Source organism: Mytilus californianus, unplaced genomic scaffold, assembly GCF_021869535.1.
Source record: "Mytilus californianus isolate M0D057914Y unplaced genomic scaffold, xbMytCali1.0.p SCAF_9, whole genome shotgun sequence".
Taxonomy (NCBI): Eukaryota; Metazoa; Mollusca; class Bivalvia; order Mytilida; family Mytilidae; genus Mytilus; species Mytilus californianus.
In genome coordinates, this window is record NW_026262745.1 from 21611469 (window position 1) to 21637769 (window position 26301).

The window sequence follows — 26301 nt, forward strand, 5'->3', positions numbered from 1 at the left end:
GAACTGACTTATGAAATAACTTAACGGAATAAAATTGTCTTGAGAACCTTTTTTTTTTGCTACTTGCTAAAGTCGCCAAAACAAATCGCTTCCGTTATAAGTTGGTTTACAGTATTTGAAAGATTAATCTTTTAAATTTAAGTTGGTGAAAGCAATTTATTTGGAATTTCCCGAAGGGTGCTTATTTTTATATGTAAGGGAAATGCCTATTTAGATTTGTGTATGAAGTGTTTGTAGCTGATAACTTGGTGAGTTTGAATAAGTGTACAAACATATAATTTGATAATTCCAACATTTGCATTGTCAAAATGGCAAAAAAATCAATAAACGATTATTTTTTTTAAGGAAAGTGAGTTAAACAAAATTGGATAAAATAGGTTGTGACACTTTTTAATACTGAAGGTATTACTCTGTGTTTTGTCCCAAACAGTATTTGATATAAATGGTAAGGTTAAAAGTGTTTTGGGTTAATCCTCCTACCATATTGCAACATATTATTTTTGTAATTGTTAAAAATAAGATTTGGAAACAGGTTTTAAAACCACACTGTATAAAACTGACTGTGAACTGACTTCGGTGTTAAAAGGTATGACATCTTAGATCACCATGTATGCAGCTGACTTTATTGTTAACGGGTCTGCCATCATAAACAATTCACAACATTTCTATTTGACCAAATATCCATAAAATAAATACTTCATATTATAAAATTGAGAATGGAAATGGGGAATGTGTCAAAGAGACAACAACCCGACAAAAGAGCAGAAAACAGCCCAAGGCCACCAATGGGTCTTCAACACAGCAAGAAAATCCTGCATCCGGAGGCGGGCTTCAGCTGGCACCTAAACACAAATGTGTACTGGTTCAGTAAAAATTGACGTCACACTGAACTCCGAAACATATAAATGAACAAGAATTAAAAAAAAACATACAAGACTAACAAAGACCAGAGGCTCCTGACTTGGGACAGGCGCAAAAATACGGCAGGGTTAAACATGTTTAGTGAGATCTCAACCCTCCCCCTATACCTCTAACCAATGTAGAGTAAACAAACACACAGCAATACGAACAGTAAAACTCAGTTTAAAAGAAGTCCGAGTCCGATGTCAGAATAGTTAACAGAAGAAAATAAGCAAAATGACAATGATACATAAATTAACAAAGGACTTCTAGCAGTTACTGACATGCCAGTTCCAGACATCAGTTAAACTGATTGAAAGATTATGTCTTCGTCATATTAAAATCAAGCATAATCCCTGTCGTTAGGGGTTTAGTATCAAACTACATAAAATATATGAGAAGAACATAACCCGTATCATGCCAACAATTGGTTTTAGAATAAATATGTTTATTACCGATGCAAAGACCCTATGAGTGCATCAATGTTAATTCTAGAATACGCCATCTTTAATGACCTGACAGTATCGTAACTATTTCCCTTCTGAATATATTAATTGGTCCGAAATATGCTTTCTCCCCTTGGTCACCTTGGTATAAGTATACCATGGCTATTTAAGTTATCATTGAATTAATTTTGCCTTTACTTACATCCTCATGATGGCCCAACGTCAAATCTGAAACAGAAAGACACATGTTTACAATAGTTTCACCAGATGACTTACTCTTGTTTTTTCTTCAACATGAAATAACAGTTCAATGTAAATGACATTGTTTTCCTGCATTTAAATCAGTCTGATCATGCAGTCCTTCCTATGCAAGTTTGCATTATCGCCAAAAATATATACCACACGACTTACAATCATCATCCTGCAACATCTCTCAATTGACAGAAGGAAGACTACTGGATTCGAGAACTAAGATTGCAACACCATATGGTAAAAATAACAAAATAGGTATTCTATCTAGTTCTTCCTGTAGCTCAGTTAATGTGATAAATATTTTCAACTAGGCTCCTTGACGTAGACGCCATTATGGTCATCGTAATTACACATCATTTACTCCCCATGATGTTTCTATTAATGAACTTCTTTCAATCATTCAAAAGCCGTTTGTTATTCATCACATTTACAAGAAAGCTTTTTTCATTACCATTTTAAAAACTTCATTATGTGTACAACTTATGTTTGGAAATCCCTGTTCCTAGCCCCTCTTTAAACCAATGCAAACTTGCAGCTATCATCTCGAATAGCCAGTCACATACTTGTCAGACCAGTTCGCCTTCGAAAAAGATGAAAAGGATAAAAACTCCTTTCTAAAACTTTCTTTTGCCAACAAAGTATCGATTCCATTATCTTGAGCATTATTCTTCATCATAAATCAGTCCACTCGAAAATACCTCCCTACTTAAATCAGTCTGTACCTACACCAAACCAATTACAACTAACATTTTCAAATACAAACACATGTTGAAGGGTATTAAATTGACGACTTTAAGTCTAAACCTCCTGATTGCACCTGTGCTAGTTTTCTATTCATACATAATCCGGTTGGCCATGTTATTACTGGTGAACTGAACATTGTAAATAACACTTCTCTGCAAAATGTGTTATCCAAAGACCCAAACTATTTTAAACCTTAATCCATCAGTCGCGATCGGTCCAAGCACAACTTCAAGATACTGAAGGATTTATCAGAGGATAATGCCAGGCTAAACACGAAAAAGAAGACATATATACTCTTTCAGCATGGGTTAAGGATGTGAGGTTGTTGATACAAATTAGAATTAAACTAGACGTTTCGAAACGACACAAATGGCCCCGCTCGCAAAAAAAGCTTGAAGCCATTTAGGAGTGGAAATTTCAGAATGAAGTCCAGAGCCCGTTATTTCAGCAAAAATCAGCGTAACCAAACGTAAACTTGACTGTTACTCATTATAAAAGACTCACATACTAAAACTCAGCTCAATATGTGAAGGCGTTTAGAAAAAAATCTGTATAACTGTTGGTTGCGGAATGACGGAATGACCAAAAGACAGAATGATGGAATGACGGATAAGGTAAAAACTTTATGTCCCCGACCTGTCCTACCTGTATACAAGTTAATTCAGTATCTTTAATACAATTCAATATGTTGTTGTTTTGTACAGGTAAATAACAACTACTGAACTGTCTGAACATATCTTACTTGACTGTAAGCGAATACTCTGAACAGCACCGAATTTACCGGAGTGAATAAGACTGAAAATTGAATGAAAGACTAAACATGAATAATATATTTTATAGTCTTTGTAGCTGTTCAGATCAAAATGCCTATTTCAATTCAAAATTGGTTTACTTGTGTTAATGCAATCTTATAAACAGACTGAAACATGTCAAAATTATTTCATATACATAAACTGCTGACATCAAAGACCATCGTTTATAGAACTGACTACACTGTAAACAGGCCAAACATCAAACAATATCATGTGTAGAGCTGACTTCCATATAAACAGTCCCGACATCAAACACAATTATGAATGTATAGAACTGACTTCAGTATAAACTGTCCCGACAATCATAGACCATTATGTATAGAACTGATTTCAGGGTAAACAGTTCTGACATCAAAGATCATCATATATACAACTGGCTTCAGTGTAATCTGTCCTGACATCAAATACCATCATTTTTTAAACTTAGTTTAATGTTATAGCAGGTCTGACATCTTATATAGAATTAAAATCAGTGTATAACTTGTATTTCTAATTTGTTGAAATACATACTGTCACAACAATTACATTGAATAATTGATGGCCTCTTAACAAATATCCAGGATGCTACATGTAACATGTTGAAATGATATAACTTGCTTTGTACTTGACAATTTAGCTAACTTAGTTTCTAATATAACAGTCTGCAGGGACTCAAGTCTATAAAGTCAGACCTTTTACTATGGTAAAACTGTAACTAACTTACCAGTCATGTTACAGGGTTTACCATCTTGGATTGTTATTCCTGATAAGGCATCATTTTCCGTTACTATAGTAACACCATCAGACGACACTGTTGTATCACCTACTGAAGTTTCAGCAGTCACAGTAAAATAGTATGTCTAAAAAAGACAAATGAATTAGTGATTCCATGTACTTATGAATATTGAATATCAAAAACATTTAGATACTAATGGCTATAAACAATTAGAATTAATCTATTTTAAAGTATAAAATAAGTCGACAAAAGTCATTTATTGGAATATTTTCTTTGCTGTTTTATATCAATGATAAAAACAAAATTTTAAACTTGATATAATTTTGGTAAGTTGATATGTTTCCAACTTTTATGTAATTCTCATCTTTTATCTCTGAAATATTTGAAATTTGTCGCAGTTACGGTTAAATAATATTTTAAGTTAATTTTCAGAAATTCGTGATAGAATAATAAAATTGCAAAAGTATTGACTCACTTAATTACTATATATATATATATAGATAATTAAATTACTTCATGTTTAACCAAAAAAGTTAAAAGTAATTTTTTTTTAATATTTCTTAACCTTTATAAGATAATAAAAAAAACATGATGTGACTTGAAATGTGTTAATCTTACATGTATTATAATATAGTAAATATTGTTTGTGATTGTTTATGTTACATTAACAATTATGAGATAGTTTTTAACTTCTAATGTTCTAATAGCATTTTCATTTTTATGGATGTTATCAGGCACCTAATTGACATGTACTAACTTCCAAATTCTAACAGCCAGCAGTCAATCTGGACTGAGCTATTTTTCAAATTAAGAGGCATAAAAATCGTACCGTGCTTATTACATATTTTACCTCAAATGGTGTCAGAGACAATCCTGATTCCTGGTGAGACAAGCTTGTACCGACATCCTTCAAAGACACTACATCACTTCCTCCTACTGTTGTACCAATACTTATCTTGTATGTCACATCTAAATGTGGATGAGCAAATCCGGACCATCGTGCTGAGAAATTGGTGGTAGATGTCTGAAAATCTATATCTTCTATGTCCTAAAGGAAAATAGCTTAAATTGATATTTAGAACTTGAAGATTTCATAGTTTCGAAAAAACCTTATAATGAATTTTATCTTTTTCAACTGACACTAGATTCTACCATCAACCATATAACGCAGTAAACTATTTATAAGCCAGGAATAAAGGCACTAGTTTAATTATATTTATTGTCTAAAGATATGAAATAATACGACACTTAATGCTAAAATATGATCTTACCTTTAATGGAATATCAGTTATATGATTCTGAAAGAAACAAAACAGTAGTATCAGGGGAGCAACAAATGCCATCTTGATTTGCAATGAAAAAATACCAGTTATATATCATATAACATAGTGTTTGAAAATATGTAATTTTAAGCATAAGAAAAAGTTCTCTGTTATGCAACAAAGTGTTAAGTCCGGGCTTCAAAATAAAAATATATTTGACATATCCGACTTGCCACTTGATTTTTACTTGCCATGAGCAACAATACAGGTCGAACTAGCGGAGCAAGAACTGTTTTTATAACTGCTTACCTTTTACCTAGCTTGAAATTATGACCTAAATAGTTTTCTGGTTTTCCCCCAAATCTGTAGATTTTCAATAGAACTTACACAAGTAAAAAATGTTTGTTGTATTTTACTTAATATAAAATAAAAAATTCTGTGATATACATTTAAGTTAAATGAAGACTAGCAAACCTGTGGGTCAACATCTATAATAACTCCTTTAGCTGGCAATTGAACATCATGAATATATGGATCAGATGTCTGAATGGTTACCAGTCCTGCACTGTTAGTTATTTTGATTGATACATAGTATGTGTGATGGCCATGCAGGAACCAATCCATATCTGATATATTAACTGCAGTACAGTGTGGTGGATAAGTCAAGGTACAGCTAGCTCCTGATAGTAATGGTTGAAAATCTTGAACATCTGTACCATAGGTAGTGTGACCTACAAGTTATTGTAACTATTATTATTGTAGTATCCCTTTTTGGAAAATTTAATGATATTGTTTTTTTTCAAATATGCCGTGTTCCAATATCTTAAGTAATTTTGCATAAAATGAAATGTCTCGATAAGATAAATGAGATATCTACTTAATAGCATACAAAGGATCATTTGATGCATTACATATCTCTTAGTGTGATTCTTTGATAATGGTAAATCCCCAAAAGTCTAGAAAATATCAATTAAGATTCGTAATAGCAATTAAAAAAACTGAATGTTATAGAGTTTTCTCAAGCAAATTCTCGTAAAGCTAAAGTAAATTAATATGAGTTGTCAGTGTTATCTTATTTCATCAATCAATATCAAAATTCTAAATATTGAAATACTACACAAAGGTAAAGGAAATAATTATGAATTTCAATTGTAGCTGTGCACATCTACGTCTATGGGACTCAAGTGCATAGCTGTCCAGTTTACAATCATATAGGTAACTGCAAGCAAAACATACAAAATGAAACTCCACCCTTCATTATTCAATTTAACATAGCTGTTTTTATAATAACAAGCTGTTTATGAATTTGGCTTTCCAAATATTTTAATTGGGTAATTTTGCTTGCGTAATTTTGCTTGCGTGACATCAAGTGACAAGTATATGTTATGCATATTAAAGAGGAAAATTTGGGAATTTCGACTCATCATCTAAATATATACTTAATGCCATAAAATACATATTCACCTAGTTTCATCAATAAATGTACACCAAAATTGAATAAAATTATAACTTATTAAAACTTTTACCAGTGAACTGTGACGTTTTTCATCGCTTTAGTATACCGGGAGAGGCACTAAAATTATTTAAAGCCTTGTTTGCTTATTATCTTAATCCTAATTTACAGTGTAGCACTGTTTCTTTTCCAAAACTAATAAGCATCAAACAATAAAAAATCTAAATGAATAGACGTGCAACTTTTTACATTTATTAGTTAAAACTCCCATGGTAAAGGCAGTTTTATATTTTCGATGTTTTGCATACATGTATTGTATGGTAAGACTGAGACTCACCTACAGCAAACTTGTAATCAAGCTCGAAAAATTCTTCACTGTCAGAGACGGCGTTGCTAGGCCATGAAGTTATAAGATAAACCCCTGACAATTCTACTGTAAATACACTGCTGCCACCAACAAACTCTGGTGGTGTTGTATCCATAAAACAGGGGCCTAAAGTCTATAAAATGTATTCGTTTAAAGTCCCAATAAAAACTTCATAGAATATATAGACATGAAAAATGATAAACTATAAATAATGATGTACAAACAATATGAAAATAAGGAGATGTGGTAGCATGACATACATATAAAATAGATGAAATTTCAATAAACAGGGCAATCAAGGATGTTAAATTCAATAATATTTGACCTCAAATTGATATTTTACGTCTACCAAATATGTTGTGGTCAACATATTGCTTGAATTTTTTAACGACTTATCCAGCTAACTGAGACTTCCCATGACTTTGATGACAAATTACGTCCCTAATCGATTGAAAAATTAGATTTTATTGTCGATGTCGGGATTCTTCAAATAAGCAGTTAAGTCATATTTCGGGTTATAGTTACATCCGATAAGATTTGCTGTTTTCATTACTTAAATGCCGAATTTCTGAAGATTGCATGTTTTGGCCATGATTATTCTTGTATAAGCTTTTTCGATGGAAAACACTTTTTGCATCCCATTTATTTTATAACATCTGTATAAATATATACACAGGTAATGCAACCAGATAAGCCTGACCAATTACAACCAGGTAGATACACTTCCATCATATCCATGTTACACAATTATTCAGGTATTTCACAGAAAACGTAAACCATGCCAAATTACCAATAATTGTTATAATCATCCTGTGTAGAAAGTTATTTCCAAAGTTATGAAGAAGTGAACGACATATTTTAATCCCGGGAAATGTTTTAAAATATCAAATTGAACGTATCAATTTCTATCACAACACTGAATAAAAGAATATCCCAATGAGGATGAAAACAATGAATTAAATGCTAATATGTCCAGCTTCTTAATTATTTTGATAAATATATCAATTGTAAACTCCATTTATTTTTGTATAAAAAAAAGCTTTAAGCCTAATAAATTAATGCAAAAATTTTGAAAAAATTTTATTCATCACTTATTAGCCAATTTTAATTGACAAAATTTGTATTGATATTTGACCTAGTGTAGAGATAAATTGCAAATTATAATTATTGACCCTTTACCAGTCCATCTGTAGCGAAAGAGTTATCGACCCTTATTGTTACTAACATAGCTGTGTATGAAAGATATAACCATGCTCTTCATTACCATTCCCATAATTTTTAAAAAGTTTAACCTTAAAAACAATTGAATTCAGTCTTAACTGGTTTTTTTTTTATCTGAAAAATAACATCAACAAAACCAGAGGGTCAATCAAATATTCATGAGGACTTAAGTTAGAAGTGACCAGGGTGATAATTAAGAATAATAATCATATTACTTATTATCTTGGAAATAATGAAAACAATTTTTTTTCATCAATAACAGTAAAATTTTACAAAATTCTTAATACCTAGACTTTACTTATTTTGTGTTGTATCTCGTCTCACTATGTTTTCAATATGTACCACCTTTGATAAGTATTAAGTATGACGATAAATTTTCACTTCCGTACTCGTACAGCACTACAAAAGTCTAAAAGTCTGAAAAGACCAGTTTTTGTCTTGATTTGCATGAACTTTTACTCGACATTCTCCAAAGTATGACTTGTGTCTTAATTTTTCTTGAAAAATTCTCATTTATATTAAATTTGTATGAAATTTACTCGACATATTCTCGACATTCTGAATATGGTCTTAAAATTTCTTGACTAATTCTTGACATTTAAATACTGTCTTGAAATTTCTTGACATATTCTCGACATTCTTATTTTTTCTCAGTATGGCTTGACATATTCTGAACATTTTGAATTGTGTCTTAAATTAACTTGACAGTTCTGAGTTTTACAAATCATGACCAATATTCATTATTTAACTTTAATCTTTATTTCATCATTATAAAATATACTGTTGTTTCAAGTTATGCTTCTTACAACAAAAATGAAAAGTGGGCATGTAAAATAATTGAAAATTTGGGTATATAAATATTTTTACAAATGCAAATATGGCTATGAAATCTAATGTATAAAATAATTTAAATGTGGGTGTGTTGATATAAAACAATTTAAATGTGGGTTTTTAAAAAAATTACAAATTTTGATTCCTAAATCTTATAAATTAAATGATTAAAACCAATCATACTGTAGACATATTTCATTCTACATTCATAATATTAAATATTAATATGGTAAATAATTATTGTACTAAAATGTGGTTTATATAAATAGCAAATTATGATGATAAATCCTTCATTTAACAGAAGAAAAATTTGTGTAATGTCATCTGTTGGAATATATATTAAGTATTATACATGGACAGGATGTTCCCCATAAAATTAAGGTATTCCACACCCCAGAGTATACACAACTGTCAAATAGAAATTACTGATTTACCTGTAATCAGCCATACAACTTATCAGTTAACCAACCACTACAATTTAAAAAGTTTTTGATAGATGAAAATTATGAAAATCATCATTTTGATGAAAAAAATTGAATTAAAATGGATTTTCTTCATCAAAATTATGAAGTTATTTATTTTAACATAAAAACAAATTGAACAATTCCCAAAGATTAATTTAATATTATTATCTACTCCAGGAATGATAAAAAAAAATGTATTTATAATGGGTCCCATCAATGATTTCTATAGAAATCATTGGTCTAATGAAATGGATCTCAAACAGACATGCATAATATAGATCTAAACATTTTTTTTTTCTTTTCGGGAAGGAGTTATCACAAATATTTATTTTTGATAAAAAATAATAAAATTCAACACTCAAATTTGAATAAAAAATGTTTTTGGGTTGTTCTAAAAAATGAATAAGGTTTTGGAATCAAGACGAGAACAAGACGAGAACAAATTCTTTGACCTACACGAAAGTCCCCCCCCCCCCCTCTTTTTTTAGCCACACAAACCCAAAGGTGAATTGTGGGGTCCAAAAGAGACACATGGTCACATTTTAAAACTGCCTACAAGACACTTTTTTTAGTAAAGCAAATTTGACTGGCAGTTTTGCGAATGGCAAAAATCTAAATGCTGTTTGTCAGTTACTTCGACTTATATTCAAGGTGAAAAAAATTAATTAAACGTTTAATAAAAATAAATCAAAATTAAACTACATGGGGGATTATTCAAAGTATTCCAACTTAGTTGCACCAAAAGGGTATCTAACTATACCAAATTTATCCTTGATTCTTCAAAGTTTAGTTTAGCCATAATAACTAGAGGCTCTAAAGAGCCTGTGTCGCTCACCTTGGTATATGTGCATATTAAACAAAGGACAAAGATGGATTCATGACAAAATTGTGTTTTGGTGATGGTGATGTGTTTGTAGATCTTACTTTACTGAACATTCTTGCTGCTTACAATTATCTCTATCTATAATGAACTTGGCCCAGTAGTTACAGTGGAAAATATTTTGTAAAAATTTAATCAGTTTTACCTATGTCAGATTTACTCTAAATGCTTTGGTTTCAGAGATATAAGCCAAAATCTACATTTTACCCCTATGTTCTATTTTTAGCCATGTCGGCCATCTTGATTCGCGGGCGTGGTCATCGGACACATTTTTTAAACTATATACCCTAATGATGATTGTGGACAAGTTTGGTTAAATTTGTCTTAGTAGTTTCAGAGGAGAAGATTTTTGTAAAAGATTACAAAAATTTACGAAAAATGGTTAAAAATTGACTATAAAGGGCAATAACTCCTTAAGGGGTCAACTGACCATTTTGGTCAAGTTGACTTAATTGTAGATCTTACTTTGCTGAACATTATTGCTGACTACAGTTTATCTCTATCTAAAATAATATTCAAGATAATAACCAAAAACGGCAAAATTTCCTTAAAATTACCAATTCAGGGGCAGCAACCAAACAACAATTTGCCTGATTGGTCTGAAAAATTTCAGGGCAGATAGATCTTGACCTGATAAACAATTTTACCCCATGTCAGATTTGCTCTAAATGCTTTGGTTTCAGAGATACGAGCCAAAAACTGCATTTTACCCTATGTACTATTTTTTAGCCATGTCGGCCATCTTGGTTCGCGGGCGGGGTCATCGGACATATTTTTTAAACTAGATACCCTAATGATGATTGTGGATAAGTTTGGTTAAATTTGTCTTAGTAGTTTCAGAGGAGAAGATTTTTGTAAAAGATTACAAAAATTTACGAAAAATGGTTAAAAATTGACTATAAAGGGCAATAACTCCTTAAGGGGTCAACTGACCATTTTGGTCAAGATGACTTAATTGTAGATCTTACTTTGCTGAACATTATTGCTGTTTACAGTTTATCTCTATCTATAATAATATTCAAGATAATAACCAAAAACGGCAAAATTTCCTTAAAATTACCAATTCAGGGGCAGCAACACAACAACGGGTTGTCAGATTCATCTGAAAATTTCAAGGCAGATAGATCTTGACCTGATAAACAATTTTACCCTTGTCAGATTTGCTCTAAATGCTTTGGTTTCAGAGATATAAGCCAAAATCTACATTTTACCCCTATGTTCTATATTTTTAGCTATGGCGGCCATCTTGGTTGGTTCGCCGGGTCACCGGACACATTTTTTAAACTAGATACCCCAATGATGATTGTGGCCAAGTTTGGTTTAATTTGGCCAAGTAGTTTCAGAGGAGAAGATTTTTGTAAAAGTTAACGACGACGGACGACGACGGACGACGACGACGACGACGGACGACGGACGCCAAGTGATGAGAAAAGCTCACTTGGCCCTTTGGGCCAGGTGAGTTAAAAAGGAGTATATAACAGCAATAGAATGTCATAAACAGTGCAGAATAAGTCTGTACACATTTCAGGCGAAATTTATACTGTTGAGATAAGTGTCAAGACATATTTAAGACTGTCAAGAATGTGTCGAGACATATTCAGACATTATTTAGAATGTCAAGAATGTGTCAAGACATATTTAAGACTGTCAAGAATGTGTCGAGACATATTCAGACATTATTTAGAATGTCAAGAATGTGTCAAGACATATTCAGACATTATTAAGAATGTCAAGAATATGTCAAGACAGATCGAGACAAATTTAAGACAGTCAAGAATTGGTCGAGACTAATCCAGACTCTTATCAGATGATACAGGAAGTGTCGAGAAATTTTAAGACAATGTTCATACTGTCAAGACACTTGTCAAGAAAAATCAAGAACCTTATTAGACAAATTCATACTATGTCAAGAAATTTTAGAAATTATTCAGACAAATTAAGAATGTCGCGTAAAAATTCATGCAAATTCAGACAAAAACTGGTCTTTTCAGACTTTTTGACTTTTGTAGTGCAGTGAACAACAAATTTATTAATTTTGTTTAAAAAAAATCCGTACTCCTAACAACAAAATAATTATATTTAAATTTACCTGTGTACGTTGTTTTTATTAGCGCCATTTTGTCCCAGGTTAGAGTTGGCTTATTGACATTCTTATTCATCTTTTTTTATTAATACCTGTAACGTCTATGTTATATAGGCACCTACGTTTTAATATTGTATTTATATTGTGTCACAGATCAAACTTATTCGTTTAGTGAATATTTACTTATTTTTGTTTTAATGTCTTTATGATCGAATCACGCCATTTCAATAGTTATTTTATATTGTTTCTTTTTATGGTGTAATGTTACACTACTGTATCAGGTTAGGGTGAAGGTTGTCACCTGTTAAAACGTTTAAATCTGCTGCATTTAATTCACCTGATCTAAGTCAGGAGCCTGTTGTTCAGTGGTTGTCGTTTGTTGGTGTGGTTGATAGTTGATTCTCGTTTCTCATTTTTTATAAAGAGTAGACCGTTGGATTTCCAGTTTGAATTGTTTTACACTAATCATTTTGGGGCCCAATTATAGCTTACTGTTCGGTGTGAGCCAAGGCTCCATGTTGACGGCTGTACTTTAACCTATAATTGTTACCTTTTGTGACTTGGATGGAGAGTTGCCTCATTGGTACTCATACCACATCTTCTTATTTATATTTAGTACAGACATTAAGTTAGTATTTATGTACTTTAATCCTTCTACGTTAGATTTACTGATGGTTGTTATAACATTATAGAATGTGTTCCATCTTGTACGTTTGTATGAACCAATCTGTGTACTTACCATTAAACCTTCTACGTTAGATTTACTGATGGTTTCTATAATGATATAGAATTGTGTTCCATCTGGTAGTTTGCATGAACCGCTCTGTGTACTTACCATCAAACCTTCTACATATTTACTGATGGTTTTTATAATGATATAGAATTGTGTTCCATCTGGTATGTTTGTATGAACCAATCTGTGTACTTACTGTTAAGCCTTCTACGTTAGATTTACTGATGGTTTTAATAATGATATAGAATTGTGTTCCATCTGGTATGTTTGTATAAACCACTCTATGGTGGGCATGTTGTTTTGTTGATTCAAATGCCATGATATCTGGTGCAGCACTTCCTGAGGTTGATGAAAATCCTAGTTCATAATCATATACTTTGGCTGGAATGTCTACAGGTTCCCAAGATAGTTCCATCTAAAAATAATCATTGACATTTTATTTCAGCTCTCTTTTATCAGACGTCTGGCTGCTCCTAGACACGAAGGATATACAGAAAAAGAAGATTTACATTTGCATATTTCTTATTAAATTCTGAAAGTGAATTTTTTCATGCATATCTCCGATTCCTTGTCAAGGTTTGGTAATACTGTCGGTCCTTTTTGCTTTTATCAGCTTTTCAACATTGGTATTAGGTTTTGGATTTTTTAATATGTTAACCTTGAGCATCTGGTGCAGGAAAATTTATGCTTTCTGAATAGTTTGATACAATTATTTTTAAAAATGACCAACTAATGTGTATATTGAATTTCAATGGTCTATAAATGCAAATAAGTACCGTAAAGGCACCTGTTCATTGTTGAAGGCTGCATGTATTTTGGTTGTTTTTGACGTTGAGTGAATGTCTCATTGAGGTATACCCCACCACTCTCCTTTAATTCATAAGAAATGTGTTCATTGATTTTGTACAGTTTACCTCGGCATACAAAATCTATTAGAATTGAAAATTAATAAATTAATTTTCTGATTGCAATATGGCAAGTTAGTCCCTTTATAAATCAAGTACTTTTCAACTGATTTTTTATAGTTATTTCTAATGTTGTACCTTTTCATTACTATTCCGGGTAATAGGGAGAGCTAATGGCTCACCAGGATGTTAACATCAGAACATTCTATTTGTCCCAAATCAGTCTGTTGTTTTATTTTTGAAAATATTTCTTTTTTTTATTGGGCATTTTAGCTTACTTTACGTACGGGTTTGACCTTTGATGAAAGTGTTATTGTGACCTGCAGTTTTTATGGTCTTTCAGTATCTGATAGATAGGTGTCTCATGCGCAATCATACCACATATCTCTTTTCTTTTATTAAAGTAAAGTAGTCCTTAAAGAAAATATATCTCCCGCATTTTTTATTTTCTTTGACTTACCAAAGAAGATTTATACAATGTTAATCCTATGTTACTTGGTGCACCCGAAGAGTTACCACAGAAAACATTACCATCCACTTCTACCAGACTACCATTGTCAAACTTTTCCTGCGGGTATAGATCTATGTCGTTCAGTGATGTTGCTTTACTCCTTCAAAAAATAATAATAGACTGACGCTAACTTTTTTATATCAATCGAGACAAAATTTTGTGAGGTTTTTTGTTCACAATGTTTTAACCATAGCGAAAAGAGACAGGGGTACAAGGACTACATAAGAATACTATAACATACTAGAAAACAACAGTCAATCAGAAGAACAACAGTTGTATTGCCGTTCTTCATTTTTAAAGCATTTGAAGGGGGCATCTTCAACTTGCAGTAAGGTGAGAGTCTTTTTTTGCTCCGTGTTGAAGGCCTCACTGTGACTTTGATATGAAGAACAGCAATAAAAGCGCTGTTTCTTTGCTTTTTGTGTATTTTTTTTTTTCTGTCCATGTACTGATTTTGTGTCATGGATGGATACCTTTTATCCTTTGTTTTTCTATTATATGCACTAAACCCCTAACAGGAGGGATTGCGCTTGATTTTCATATGATGAAGACATAATCTTTCAATCAGTTTAATTGAGGTCTGGAGCTGGCATGTCAGAAACTAGTAGTAGTCCTTTGTAAATTTATGTTGATTGTTATCATTTTGCTAAGTTTCTTCTGTTACATATTCTAACATCGGACTCGGACTTCTTTTGAACTGAATTTTACTGTGCGTTTTGCTGTGTGTTTGTTTATTCCACATTGGCTAGAGGTACATAGGGGTTTTTCTCGCTGTGTTGAAGTCCCATTGGTGGCATTGGGCTTTTTTCTGCTCTTGGTCGGGTTGTCTCTTTGACGCATTCCCCGTTTCAATTCTCAATTTTACATATGAATTTTGCAAGTTTTGCATTATAATTGTAACTTTTATGCAGCAGCATTTGTATGTAATTTGGTAGTTCCTATATACACAAATTTCTAATGTAATGATCATATGAACATCTGAAAACTGGTATTGTTATACATCATACATGCTAGTGAAGATCTTTGTTAATCTGATTTAAGTATCAGGCAATCAACAGTCTGATTCTCGTTAGAGTTTTATTTAAGCAAAATTAGAGGCTCTAAAGAGCCTGTGCGCTCGCCTGCATCTTCAACAATGGCCATTGTTTAGTAAAAATAATCATTAAAGGGGGATAACTCTATAATTGATAATTCAGTCATGTTTGACATAGTTGTAAATCTTATCCTGATGACATTTCTTTCTTTTTAAAGTTTTTGTTTATCTATTCTAGTTTTCAAGATATAAGGCAAAAAAACACAAAAACAATGGTAAAAATTATCATTAAAGGCAATAACTCCAACAACGAGTCGACTGAAGATTTCAGCCATATGGCTTATTGAAGATCTTGTTTGCTAATTATTTGTGCTATTTAAAATTTTTATCTATCTATTACAATTTCAGGACAATACGCAAAAACTTCAAAAATGTGAAAAAAATCCTTGACTAACAATTTGGTAATGCTGACTTTGTTGTCTGCTCAATGGTCGGGGTTGTTGTCTCTTTGACACATTCCCCATTTCCATTCTCAATTTTATTATAATTTGTAGATCTTGTTTTGCCGATCATTTTTGCTATACGAAGTTTCTGTCTATATATTATTTTTTTCACGATAATAGGCAATTTTTTTTTTTAGAAAGGTAAAATTTGTCATTTAAGGGCAATAACTCATATAAGAAGTCGTCTGACAGTTTTGACATAAATGAACAATAGGTAGAACTTAAAATTCTAACATTTTTGACACTGTTAGATTTTCTCTGTTTATAGCAGTTTTCAAAATAATAGGCAAAACTTGCATTTTACCCCCTTTGTTCCATTTTTAGCCATTTCTGGCATCTTGGTTGGCAGGCGGTGGGCATCTTTGTTGGCAGGCGGTGTCATCGGACATATTTTTAAATAAAATACCCCAAAGATGATTGTGGCCAAGTTTGGTCTAATTTAGGCTAGTAGTTTCAGAGGAGAAGATTTTTGTAAAAAAAAAAACAGACGACGACGACGGACGTCGACGATGATGACTGCCAAAGACGGACGCCAAGTGATGAGAAAAGATCCCTTGGCCCTTTGTGCCAGGTGCGGTAACAAGAAAAGGATTAGGCAACCAGCAGTGAGATTGTGTACTTGTCTTGCTTGTGGCATTCTGTATAAGTCTTACTGATGCACAATCAGCAGTCTATTTATGTACAACCAGCAGAGGAGTCTGATACAAAATAGCCTACAACCAGCATTGAGATAATTTACAAATCTTACACACAAACAAGTAGAAGTGGAATCAGATACAAGTCTAAATTTCTTACACATAACCAGAAGTGGGATAGGGTACAAGTCTTCAATCATTCAACTAGCATTCGGATAAAATACAAGTCTTACTAACATACATGTAAATCATGCAGTGGGATCAGGTACAAGTCTTACATGCATATTAACAGCAGTGGGATCAGGTACAAATCTTACTTGGCATAACCAGTATTTCGATCAGGCAGAAATCTTAACTTACATTCAATCAGCATTAGGATCCGGTATAAGTCTTAATTACATACATCCAGCAGCAGGATTATGTACAAGTCTCACTTACACAAAACCAGCATTACGATTTTATACCACTCTTACAACTCAACGTCAACCAAGAGTTGCAAGTGGTGAAGTTTAAACCATCCCTTCGTAAATTTTACGGACACCATTATGAGTTGGTTGACTGTTATGGAATATCCGTTTCACAGATGATATCCTACCGAATTAGACGTATTACCGGTTTGTACTAACATGAGCAACACGACGGGTGCCACTTGTGGAGCAGGATCTGCTTACCCTTCCGGAGCACCTGTGATCACCCCCAGTTTTTGGTGGGGTTCGTGTTGCTTAGTCTTTAGTTTTCTATGTTGTGTTTTGTGTACTGTTGCTTGTCTGTTTTTCCCCTTTTTAGCCATGGCGTTGTTTATTTTTCGACTTATGAGTTTGAATGTCCCTTTGGTATCCTTTGCCTCTCTTTTACAGACGCACAACCAGCAGTGGAATTATGTATAAGTCTTACTTACACACAAGTAGCAGAGGGATTATGTGCAAGTCTTAGTTACGTACATCCAGAGATTGGATCATGTTTTAGTTTTACATATGCACAACCAGCAGTGGGATTTTGTTTTAATCAGTATTACTTTCTACTAACCAGCAGTGGAATTAATTTTTAGTCTTACTTGCACTCAACCAGCAATGCGATTATGCTTTAGTCTTAATTGCACAAAACGGCAGTGGGATTATATTTAAGTGCTACTTGTACACAACGAGCAGTGGAATTAGGTACAAGTCTTATATACTAAAACCAGCAGTTGGATTGCGTATAATTCTGACTTACACACAACTAGCAGATTGATCAGGTAAAAATTCTTACTTATACGCAACCAACAGTGGCATTACCTACAAATATTACTTACACACAATCAGCAGTGGGATTAGGTTTAAATCTTACCCACTAAAAAAAAACAGCTGTGTAATAGGTTATCATTGTTACTTTAATACACACAACTACAAGTGGGATTAAGTTTTAGTATTACTTACATACAACCAGCAGTGGGATTAGATATTAGTCTCCTCGTACGATCAGACCCTAAAATGTAATAGTTAGTACTTGTGGAATCTTTAATAAGTCCTCCGGTTATTTGAGAATTTTTAACTACTATTTCCTGAACTCCTGGGATTGAACTGTCTACAGTAACTCCATCTGAACAAACTGGATCTGAGGGATCCAGAGCTCTGTTATATGCTACCACAGTGAAATAAAAAGTCCCATCACCACTTGTAGTATGGCTGCCAAAGGTGTTGTAGGTCTCTACTAGCTGAAATATTAGTATAACTGGTTGTAGCCCTAAATTGTTGTCTGCTTGAAAAATTACTAATAATAAAGTGTTTTGTCGAAAGCTTAGAATTTCTTCAAACTGGTGATGTCGTATACGATTATGAAGTTTGCATTGTTTTCATCATTACACATTTACCATAATAACCCTAAATATTAAGATCTGCTTACCAATGCGGATAACCTGAGATCACTCCCGGTTTTTGATAGGGTTCATGTGGCACAATCGTTAGTTTTCGATGTTGTGTTTTGTATACTGTTGTTTGTCTGTTGGTCTTTTTCGTTTTTTGCAATGGCGTTGTTGGCTTATTTTCGATTTAAGAGTTTGGATGTCCCTTTGATATCTTTCCCCTCTTTTTTTATGGTCTAGAATCATCTATAAGAAGTTCTTTATTTATTACTCAATGCAGATTATAGACCTGCTGAAGCTAAATAGGGCTTTCATGGTTACCTATTTGTAAAACACTTGAACATTAATCTCCTTCCAGGTAAATCAATAATAGATCAGTTATATTTAAAGAAGGAAACTAAGACATACAATTCAACAGATATCAATGATGAATAATATACGACCCATGGACATTTAAATTTGGTTACATTTACTAAGATAAGATAAAATAAGATATATTATTTCTTATTGACCAATCGTGGTGCCCAAAATTTGAGCTATGAATTATTACATAATAAAGCACAGTAAATGATGAGAATTATTAGAGTGATTAAAGGACATTTAAACAAAAACTTAGTGATTCTTGAATTATTTTCCAGAAGTACCAATACTAAATGGTTATCTTTCTTTGTTAAGGACAAAATACATATCATAACTGAATTGTGTCCTTCTGTTTAAAAGCAGAAACACATGTCCTAAAACATAAGGAGGTGTGATATGATTGCCAATGCGACAAAAAAACCATTAGGGTCCAAATAGAGCCGATTTTGCTAAATATAGGTCACTGTAAGGCTTTCAATAATGATTCTAATCCAAAAAAGTGAAAAAGTTCAAACAAACAAACCAACAGCCTAGTTTATGAAACAATAAACAAAAACACAATTACGGCAGCCAGAATAAAAAACCACTAGCATAGCCTTTTCAAATTATGTATGAGCCTGTACCACGTCAGAAGTCTTTAACCCTGTCACATTCCTAATGTAACTGTTCCAAGCCAGGATCCTGTTACCCCGCCACATTCTGTATGAACCTGTCCCAAGACAGAATCCTCTAACCTACTACTTTCTGAATGAGCCTGTCTTAAGTCAGGAGCCTGTAGCCTCGCCACATTTTTTATGTGTCTGTCCCTATTTATTATCCTGTAACTGAGTAGTTCCCGCTGGTTGCTCTCTGTCATATCTGTCATAATTAACCATTGTTTTTGTTAACTGATTTTTCACAAATCAAATTGTAAGTTTTCTCATTTGAAATGTTTCATTTTGTCATGTTGGAGCCTCATACAGCTGACTCTAAATATGGGTTTTTCTTATTGTTGAAGACTCTTTTTTTACCTATAGTTGCTTCCATCCATGTCATATGGACTGTATTTGAAAAATCTCCCACTAGTAGTCATACCATATATTTTATGATTTTATTTCTTTTATATCATTTCAATTATGGAAATACAAAGAAACCAAAAGACATATAAAGATCAAACTAGAGTTGAGGAGCAGCAATTTTCCATTGTATCTTTTGGTTACCTTGTGTGTAGTTTGGTCGCTGTCACAATAATAATATCAATAAGAAACACAGTATGGAAAATGAAACTGCGAGCTACTGCTCACGCACGATACCCCCGCCGCAACTGGATAATTTTAATAGTGTAAAAATATGTAAGTGTTCGGTAAACAGGAAGTTGTTGATTGATGATTCTGAAAACGCATCACACGGTATAGCTGACTTATGTAAACCCTGAAACAAAATTTCAGAAATCCTTATGATGTAGTTCCTGAGAAAGATGCGACGAAAAATATTCATGGGACGGATGGACGGACGGACGGACGGACGGACGGACAGACAGAGGTAAAACAGTATACCCCCACTTTTTTAAAGCGGGGGTATAATAATCAAAACTGTAAATAAGGTCAACTGTTGGATTAGAGAAAGCTGACTTTATAATGAAGGTGACATTTAAATTGAGGTTCGAATGTATTTGTTTACTACATAGTAACACAATCTTCACGATAAACTTTTGAATCCACAAGCCTGAAGCTCAATTTTACGAACATTTTAGTTGGATTCTGTTGGCTTGTAGAGAAGAATTATACAAACCTGGGCTGGTGGTCTTGCGGTTAAGCGTGAAGACTGGTAACAAGAACAGGGGACCTGAAACGACAGTGTGTGGCCTATTTGTGGTGACCACACTATCAAATTGACTGTACACATTTGTATATAATCTACTTACATTTGGGTTTGTTCTATCCAGAGTAAAATCATTCTTGCCAGCACAGCTAGTGCCAACTATATATTGGTAGAAAAACACCCCACTTTCTCTATCAAAAAACTCTTCCCAGTATGCATTAAGGTTTGTTCCTTGTTGATAGTCTATCTCTGTGTTACCTTTGATACCATCATGCACCATTCCTGAATGAGGTGGGCTTATATCAATTGTTATCTGTAAATAATCAAATAGCATAAAAGGATCATTCCTGCATGTTCATTAAGGTCAAGTTCTCCAAGAGAGATAATCTACATAAACTGTGGATGAAAATTAAAATAAAAGAAATAGTGGCCTCAGATATCAAGGTCATCTACAATTGTAAAAGTTAACCTTAGATCAATAAAGTACACGAACTTTTTAACCTAATAACTTGTTAAAGTAATTATAGTGATTTCATAGAACTTAGTTAAGGAATTTGTTCTCCAACACATGATTTCTTAAAACATTTTTACATATGAAAAACACACATGTATGAGGTAACAAAACGAGAAGATAATACACAGACCTGAACATTTGCCGCATGGTAAAGCTTACCAATATGAAACTTGACATCAAATATCAAGAAACTCTGTTATTCTGTTTTGCTTACATAATGGGACAAATGTGTTATGATCAAACTCTCAAGATAATGGAAGAATGGACAGGTAGAGATAAACTAGTACATTGTATCAGCCCACTCCATTGAAACATGTGTATTATAGTTGAATGGAAATCCTTTAAAAATAACGAATTGACCGAAGAAAAGTAAATAAGCCGGTTGTGAAAGTATGAAAATAAGACATTTTTGCAATTTTATTATCATTTGCCAAGAACAAAAACAGGTAAAATGCCTTAGATGACAAAGATAGATTATCCTTAATCAAACTGACCTTTTTCTTTAATACAGTTGTAATTTTAGCAATATTTGTGACAGAAACTTCGATGTAATAATCATATTCATGCATTCCTGAATCTTTATTCTGCAGCAGTCCTCCGCTTTGCTTAACTTCTGGTTTTATTTGGAAATGGCGATGATAACATCCTTGAAAGGGTGTACAGTAACAATTAGCTCCTCTGGCATAGGAATCATATTTACTGTTACAAGATGATAAGTTCTGAAAGGGAAAGTCAACAATAAAGCACTGTTTCTCTTTTTACTTCACACTTCGATAAATGCTTAGCACTTTTTAAATAACCATTTCATTTTTCTTATATGACGGTACTCTTTCACTTTGGAAACACACATGGGCTGCACGTGATTAACGTCACAATTGAAATTGCAACTTCAGTTATATTTTGAACTACGCCGAAGATCAAAATGGACATTGGTGTTGGTGTTGCTTACTTGTAAATTAAACAAAATCATTCTAAAAGTAAGTTTGCATGCATCTGTTTTTTCTTATCGTGAATATGTTGATTTTCCATAAAATTTTGGATTCATCAAATCAAAATGGTTGCCTTTCGAACGTGTATTTTAGGTCCGCTTCGAAGTACAAAATTTCAAAATTTTCCTATTAGAATCGAAATAATTCACTCATGCCATGCTTTATACTCATTCTAACATGGGTATGCATTATATTTGTCAACACTTTACACCTCGCTAACGCTCGGTAATAAGATATTGACAAATGTTACATTTATAATACCTATCCATGTTAACATGAGCATAGTGTATAGCATGAAAGAATTATTTCTTAATAAAAAAACCATGAAATGTAAAGGTCAGATGAACCCTGTCAGACAGATATTTACATTTTTACTCAAATACAGTTGACCTATTGTTCCCAGTATGTAAGGCACCAATCTTACCACAAACTTTGTCCTGAACATGCATGAAATATTTGCCACTGGACGTTAAGCAACTAACCATTAATCAATCATTTTTTTATCACAAGACTAATATCAAGCACTGGACCATGAGAATGAAGTCAAAATCAGATGGATAAAACGCCTTATAATCTTTCTATACACACTAAATTATGTTTTTTGTCACTATTTGAGAAATGGACCTTTGATAATTAAAGATTTAAAATTGATGTTTTGTCCTTGAAGTGGTTGTCGTTTGTTGCTATTTATCATATTTAATTTTCCTTTTATTGCTTTGTAGAGTTTGTTCTTGTGTTGATTTATTCGGCACTGTCCCATGTTAGGGGAGGGTTGTGTACCCGCTAACTTGTTTAACTCCGCCACATTGTGTAAAAGTCAGAACTCTGTTCCAACTCAATAGCCTGTAATTCAGAGGTAGTCATTTGTTACTGTTTATCATATTGAATTTTAGATTGCTGTTATGTACATAAATCAGGCTGTAGGTTTTCTCATTTGAATGTTATACATTACTTCAAGTCGGGGTCGTTGGTAGCTTGTCATGCAGTAAGGGTTTTGCTCGTTGCTGAAGGCCGTACGGCGACCACTACTTGCTAACATCTTCGGCATTTCGTCCCTTGTGGAAAGTTGTCTCATTGACAATCATACAACATCTCTTTATTTTATGCTTTTGAAATCTCGACATTGAACACTCAACCCTGAAATGACTTCTTTCCAATGTAACCGTTCTAATGTACATGTATACATTGCGACTAAATCATCATTGTTTCCTTATGTACCAACAATGAGATCAATATATGAATGCGTACGGAAAAAAATCTAGATTCAAACCAGGTGCTTGACAGGGTAAGCATCTTCTGCATGCATCACCATATGAAACAGCTTACCTAACCTATATACCAAGGATCTGTAGTTTTGTGTGTGTGACAAAACAAAATATGGTGTAGATTTACAGAAGAAAATCTGCAGTATACCTTTACTTCTTTTGAGAAAGGATAGGTTTATATCTGTCCTGTTTTACTGATGAAAATAAATCCATAAAAGCGGACACACCAAATTAATTTAAGATTTATTTCATTCAAAATATTAACATCATTGTGCCCATGATGTACTAAGTTTCAAGTTAAAAGTGATCACAATGTCATGATGAACTGCCTACAACCTCTAACATGATATGGGACAGACGAACATACTAATAGACAAACGTATAGAACTGCAAACATGATCCCCCTACTATATATTATAGTAAGGGCCGTCAGGAAGAAGTTTGTTTCTTTTAAATTCTTACAATAGCGTGTTCATTGTAGTATGAAACAATAATAATAAATGGTAATTTCATTCATACCCATTGAAACATATTTCATTTATACAACATTTCAATAAAATTGAGAATGGAAACGATGAATGTGTCAAAGAGACAACAACCCGACCAAACATATACCAATGTTCTGAAGGTACCTTGAGAAATAATAGCAATGACATTTATCTTTATGTCATTTATAGATATAAGAAGATGTGGTACGAGTGCCAATGAGACAACTCTCCATCCAAGTCACAATATGTAAATATACCATTATAGGTCAAAGTACGGCCTCAACACGGGACCTTAGCTCACACAGAACAGCAAGTTATAAAGGGCCTCAAAAATGATTAGTGTAAAACCATTTAAACAGGAAAACCAACGGTCTAATCTATATAAAAAACGAGAAACAAGAATCACCTATGAACCACATCAACAAACGAAAACCACTGATCACTACTCTATAAATCGCACAAAAACAAATCAAATCTATTTCATGGGAATGAAATTGAAAAACACAAGATAAGGGCAACCATTTGATTTTCTGGGGGATGGAGGATTTCGGAAATGAATAGCATAGCCTGGTGAGAACTGAAACAAACATTCTTGCCGGAAAGAAGATGAAAAGGAATATTCTGTCCTCCTCCCCTTAAGAAAATCAATAGTTGTCCTTTAATTTTTTTCAAAATGTATGACTTTCTCAATTTTACCTGATTTAAACGCAACAACATAATGATTTAGATATCTTACAGCCAGGTGTTCAGGAACCCTAATTCTTCTTCTGACTGCAACAACTAAAATGAAACTTACAGCAGCTGATCCTTGAGCGATGATATCTTCAAATCCATGTAAATCCTCAGTCTTATGGTCATACAACTTCCAATATACCGAGTCCATGCCACTGTGGATGTCATAAGCTTCCCATTCTATCCTGAGGGATATAGATAAACTAATAATTTCAGCTCAATGATGATGTTGAATAAGGCTTTAATAGATTTAATCTAATTATTAACAAAAAGAAAGAATTATACTTTGCGGAAAAATAGCCCTACCACTTTGTCATGTGAAATGAAAAAGATAATTAATCTACTATTTATGGAAATCATAAGTTTCCAACTGACCTGTTGTAAAAAAAAAAGATCTGCTCTCTAACGTCTTTGTGCAAATTAAAGATCTCACACTTTGTCATCTGAAATTGTTTGTTTTTAAAAGATTAAATATCTCACATACTGCGTCTGCTTATACTCTTTTTTAACATTACATACATTTCATTTAAAATTTCCGAAGTTGAATTATCAATCTGAATTTCAATTAAATTCAATTAAATTCTTTCATACTTTAAGCAAATAATTTAAACATGCTTTATCTAGTCAAGAGCTATAGATTGATTGATGGATTGCTAGTGTTAAACGCTACTTTCATGACACTTGGCTTTATCACTGTGGCCAGAAACTATAGGCATAACGACTTACGTCATTTGGGTAAAATCTTCCAAGCTATGTACACTGATGTTCAGTCTGTCACCTTTTGTCAACCATAGATTTTCTATTAGAGGGGGTGTGGCATCTTTGTAGATGACAATAGTATCTTCGTTAAATTCACGAAGAACATCAAAAGCTTGAACTGTTGAGGTCAGACGATCTCCATCAGCCCAATTTAATGTTAGGATGTCATACTGGTTCTTTAATTGAGATATTGATGTTAGAGCACGTGAATCTTTAAGAGTATTTGGATCACTATGAACATCATATAACACTTGAAAATCTACAATAGCTGTAAAAAGAATAGTAATGATTTAAAGAATATGACATTGCATTCAATAATCATGTTACAAAACCCAACACTACAAAACTAATTTTGATCTGAAACTGTTATTTTTGTCTGAACCGCCCTTAAAAGATTGAACAATATATTTTTTAGTCATTTTTCAGAATTATCCATTGCAGTAAATTCAGTACTGTCCGGACCATTCGTTTGCAGTCAATTAAGATCTGTTCAATATATGTTTCCACAGTTCAATAATTGTTATTTACCTGTACCTTCAACATTGTACTGAATTTTTTGAAAAGTTACTGAAACGTACTGATTTGACTGAAATCGAAAGGTCTGAATAGTACTGAGTTTACCGTAATAGATAAGTCTGAAAGGCTTAACATAACTTAATAGTTTATTGTTCAGACTTTTCAGACGATAATAAGCTAAAAAAAAAAGTAAAATAAGAAAAATACCATTTAAGACTAAAATTCATTTACTAGTGAAAAAGACCAATTACATTTCAAATTATGTCAATACTTAAATACGTTTATCCT

The 26301-nt window shown here is 32.9% G+C and overlaps 1 protein-coding gene across 1 annotated transcript in view; it reads right to left on the minus strand.

Annotated features, from left to right (window-relative positions):
• Positions 1-26301, minus strand: part of LOC127715813 (uncharacterized) — a 114993-nt gene that overhangs the window by 46747 nt on the left and 41945 nt on the right. Inside the window, exons 12-24 of the mRNA XM_052221950.1 lie at positions 25465-25765; positions 24803-24923; positions 21759-21983; positions 20854-21063; positions 18166-18443; positions 14529-14679; positions 13360-13578; positions 6922-7084; positions 5606-5862; positions 5141-5167; positions 4720-4917; positions 3858-3993; positions 1549-1574 (exon numbers count right to left, since the gene is read on the minus strand). Coding sequence (XP_052077910.1) covers positions 1549-1574; positions 3858-3993; positions 4720-4917; positions 5141-5167; positions 5606-5862; positions 6922-7084; positions 13360-13578; positions 14529-14679; positions 18166-18443; positions 20854-21063; positions 21759-21983; positions 24803-24923; positions 25465-25765 — 2312 coding nt within the window. The remainder of the gene's footprint in view (positions 1-1548; positions 1575-3857; positions 3994-4719; positions 4918-5140; positions 5168-5605; positions 5863-6921; positions 7085-13359; positions 13579-14528; positions 14680-18165; positions 18444-20853; positions 21064-21758; positions 21984-24802; positions 24924-25464; positions 25766-26301) is intronic.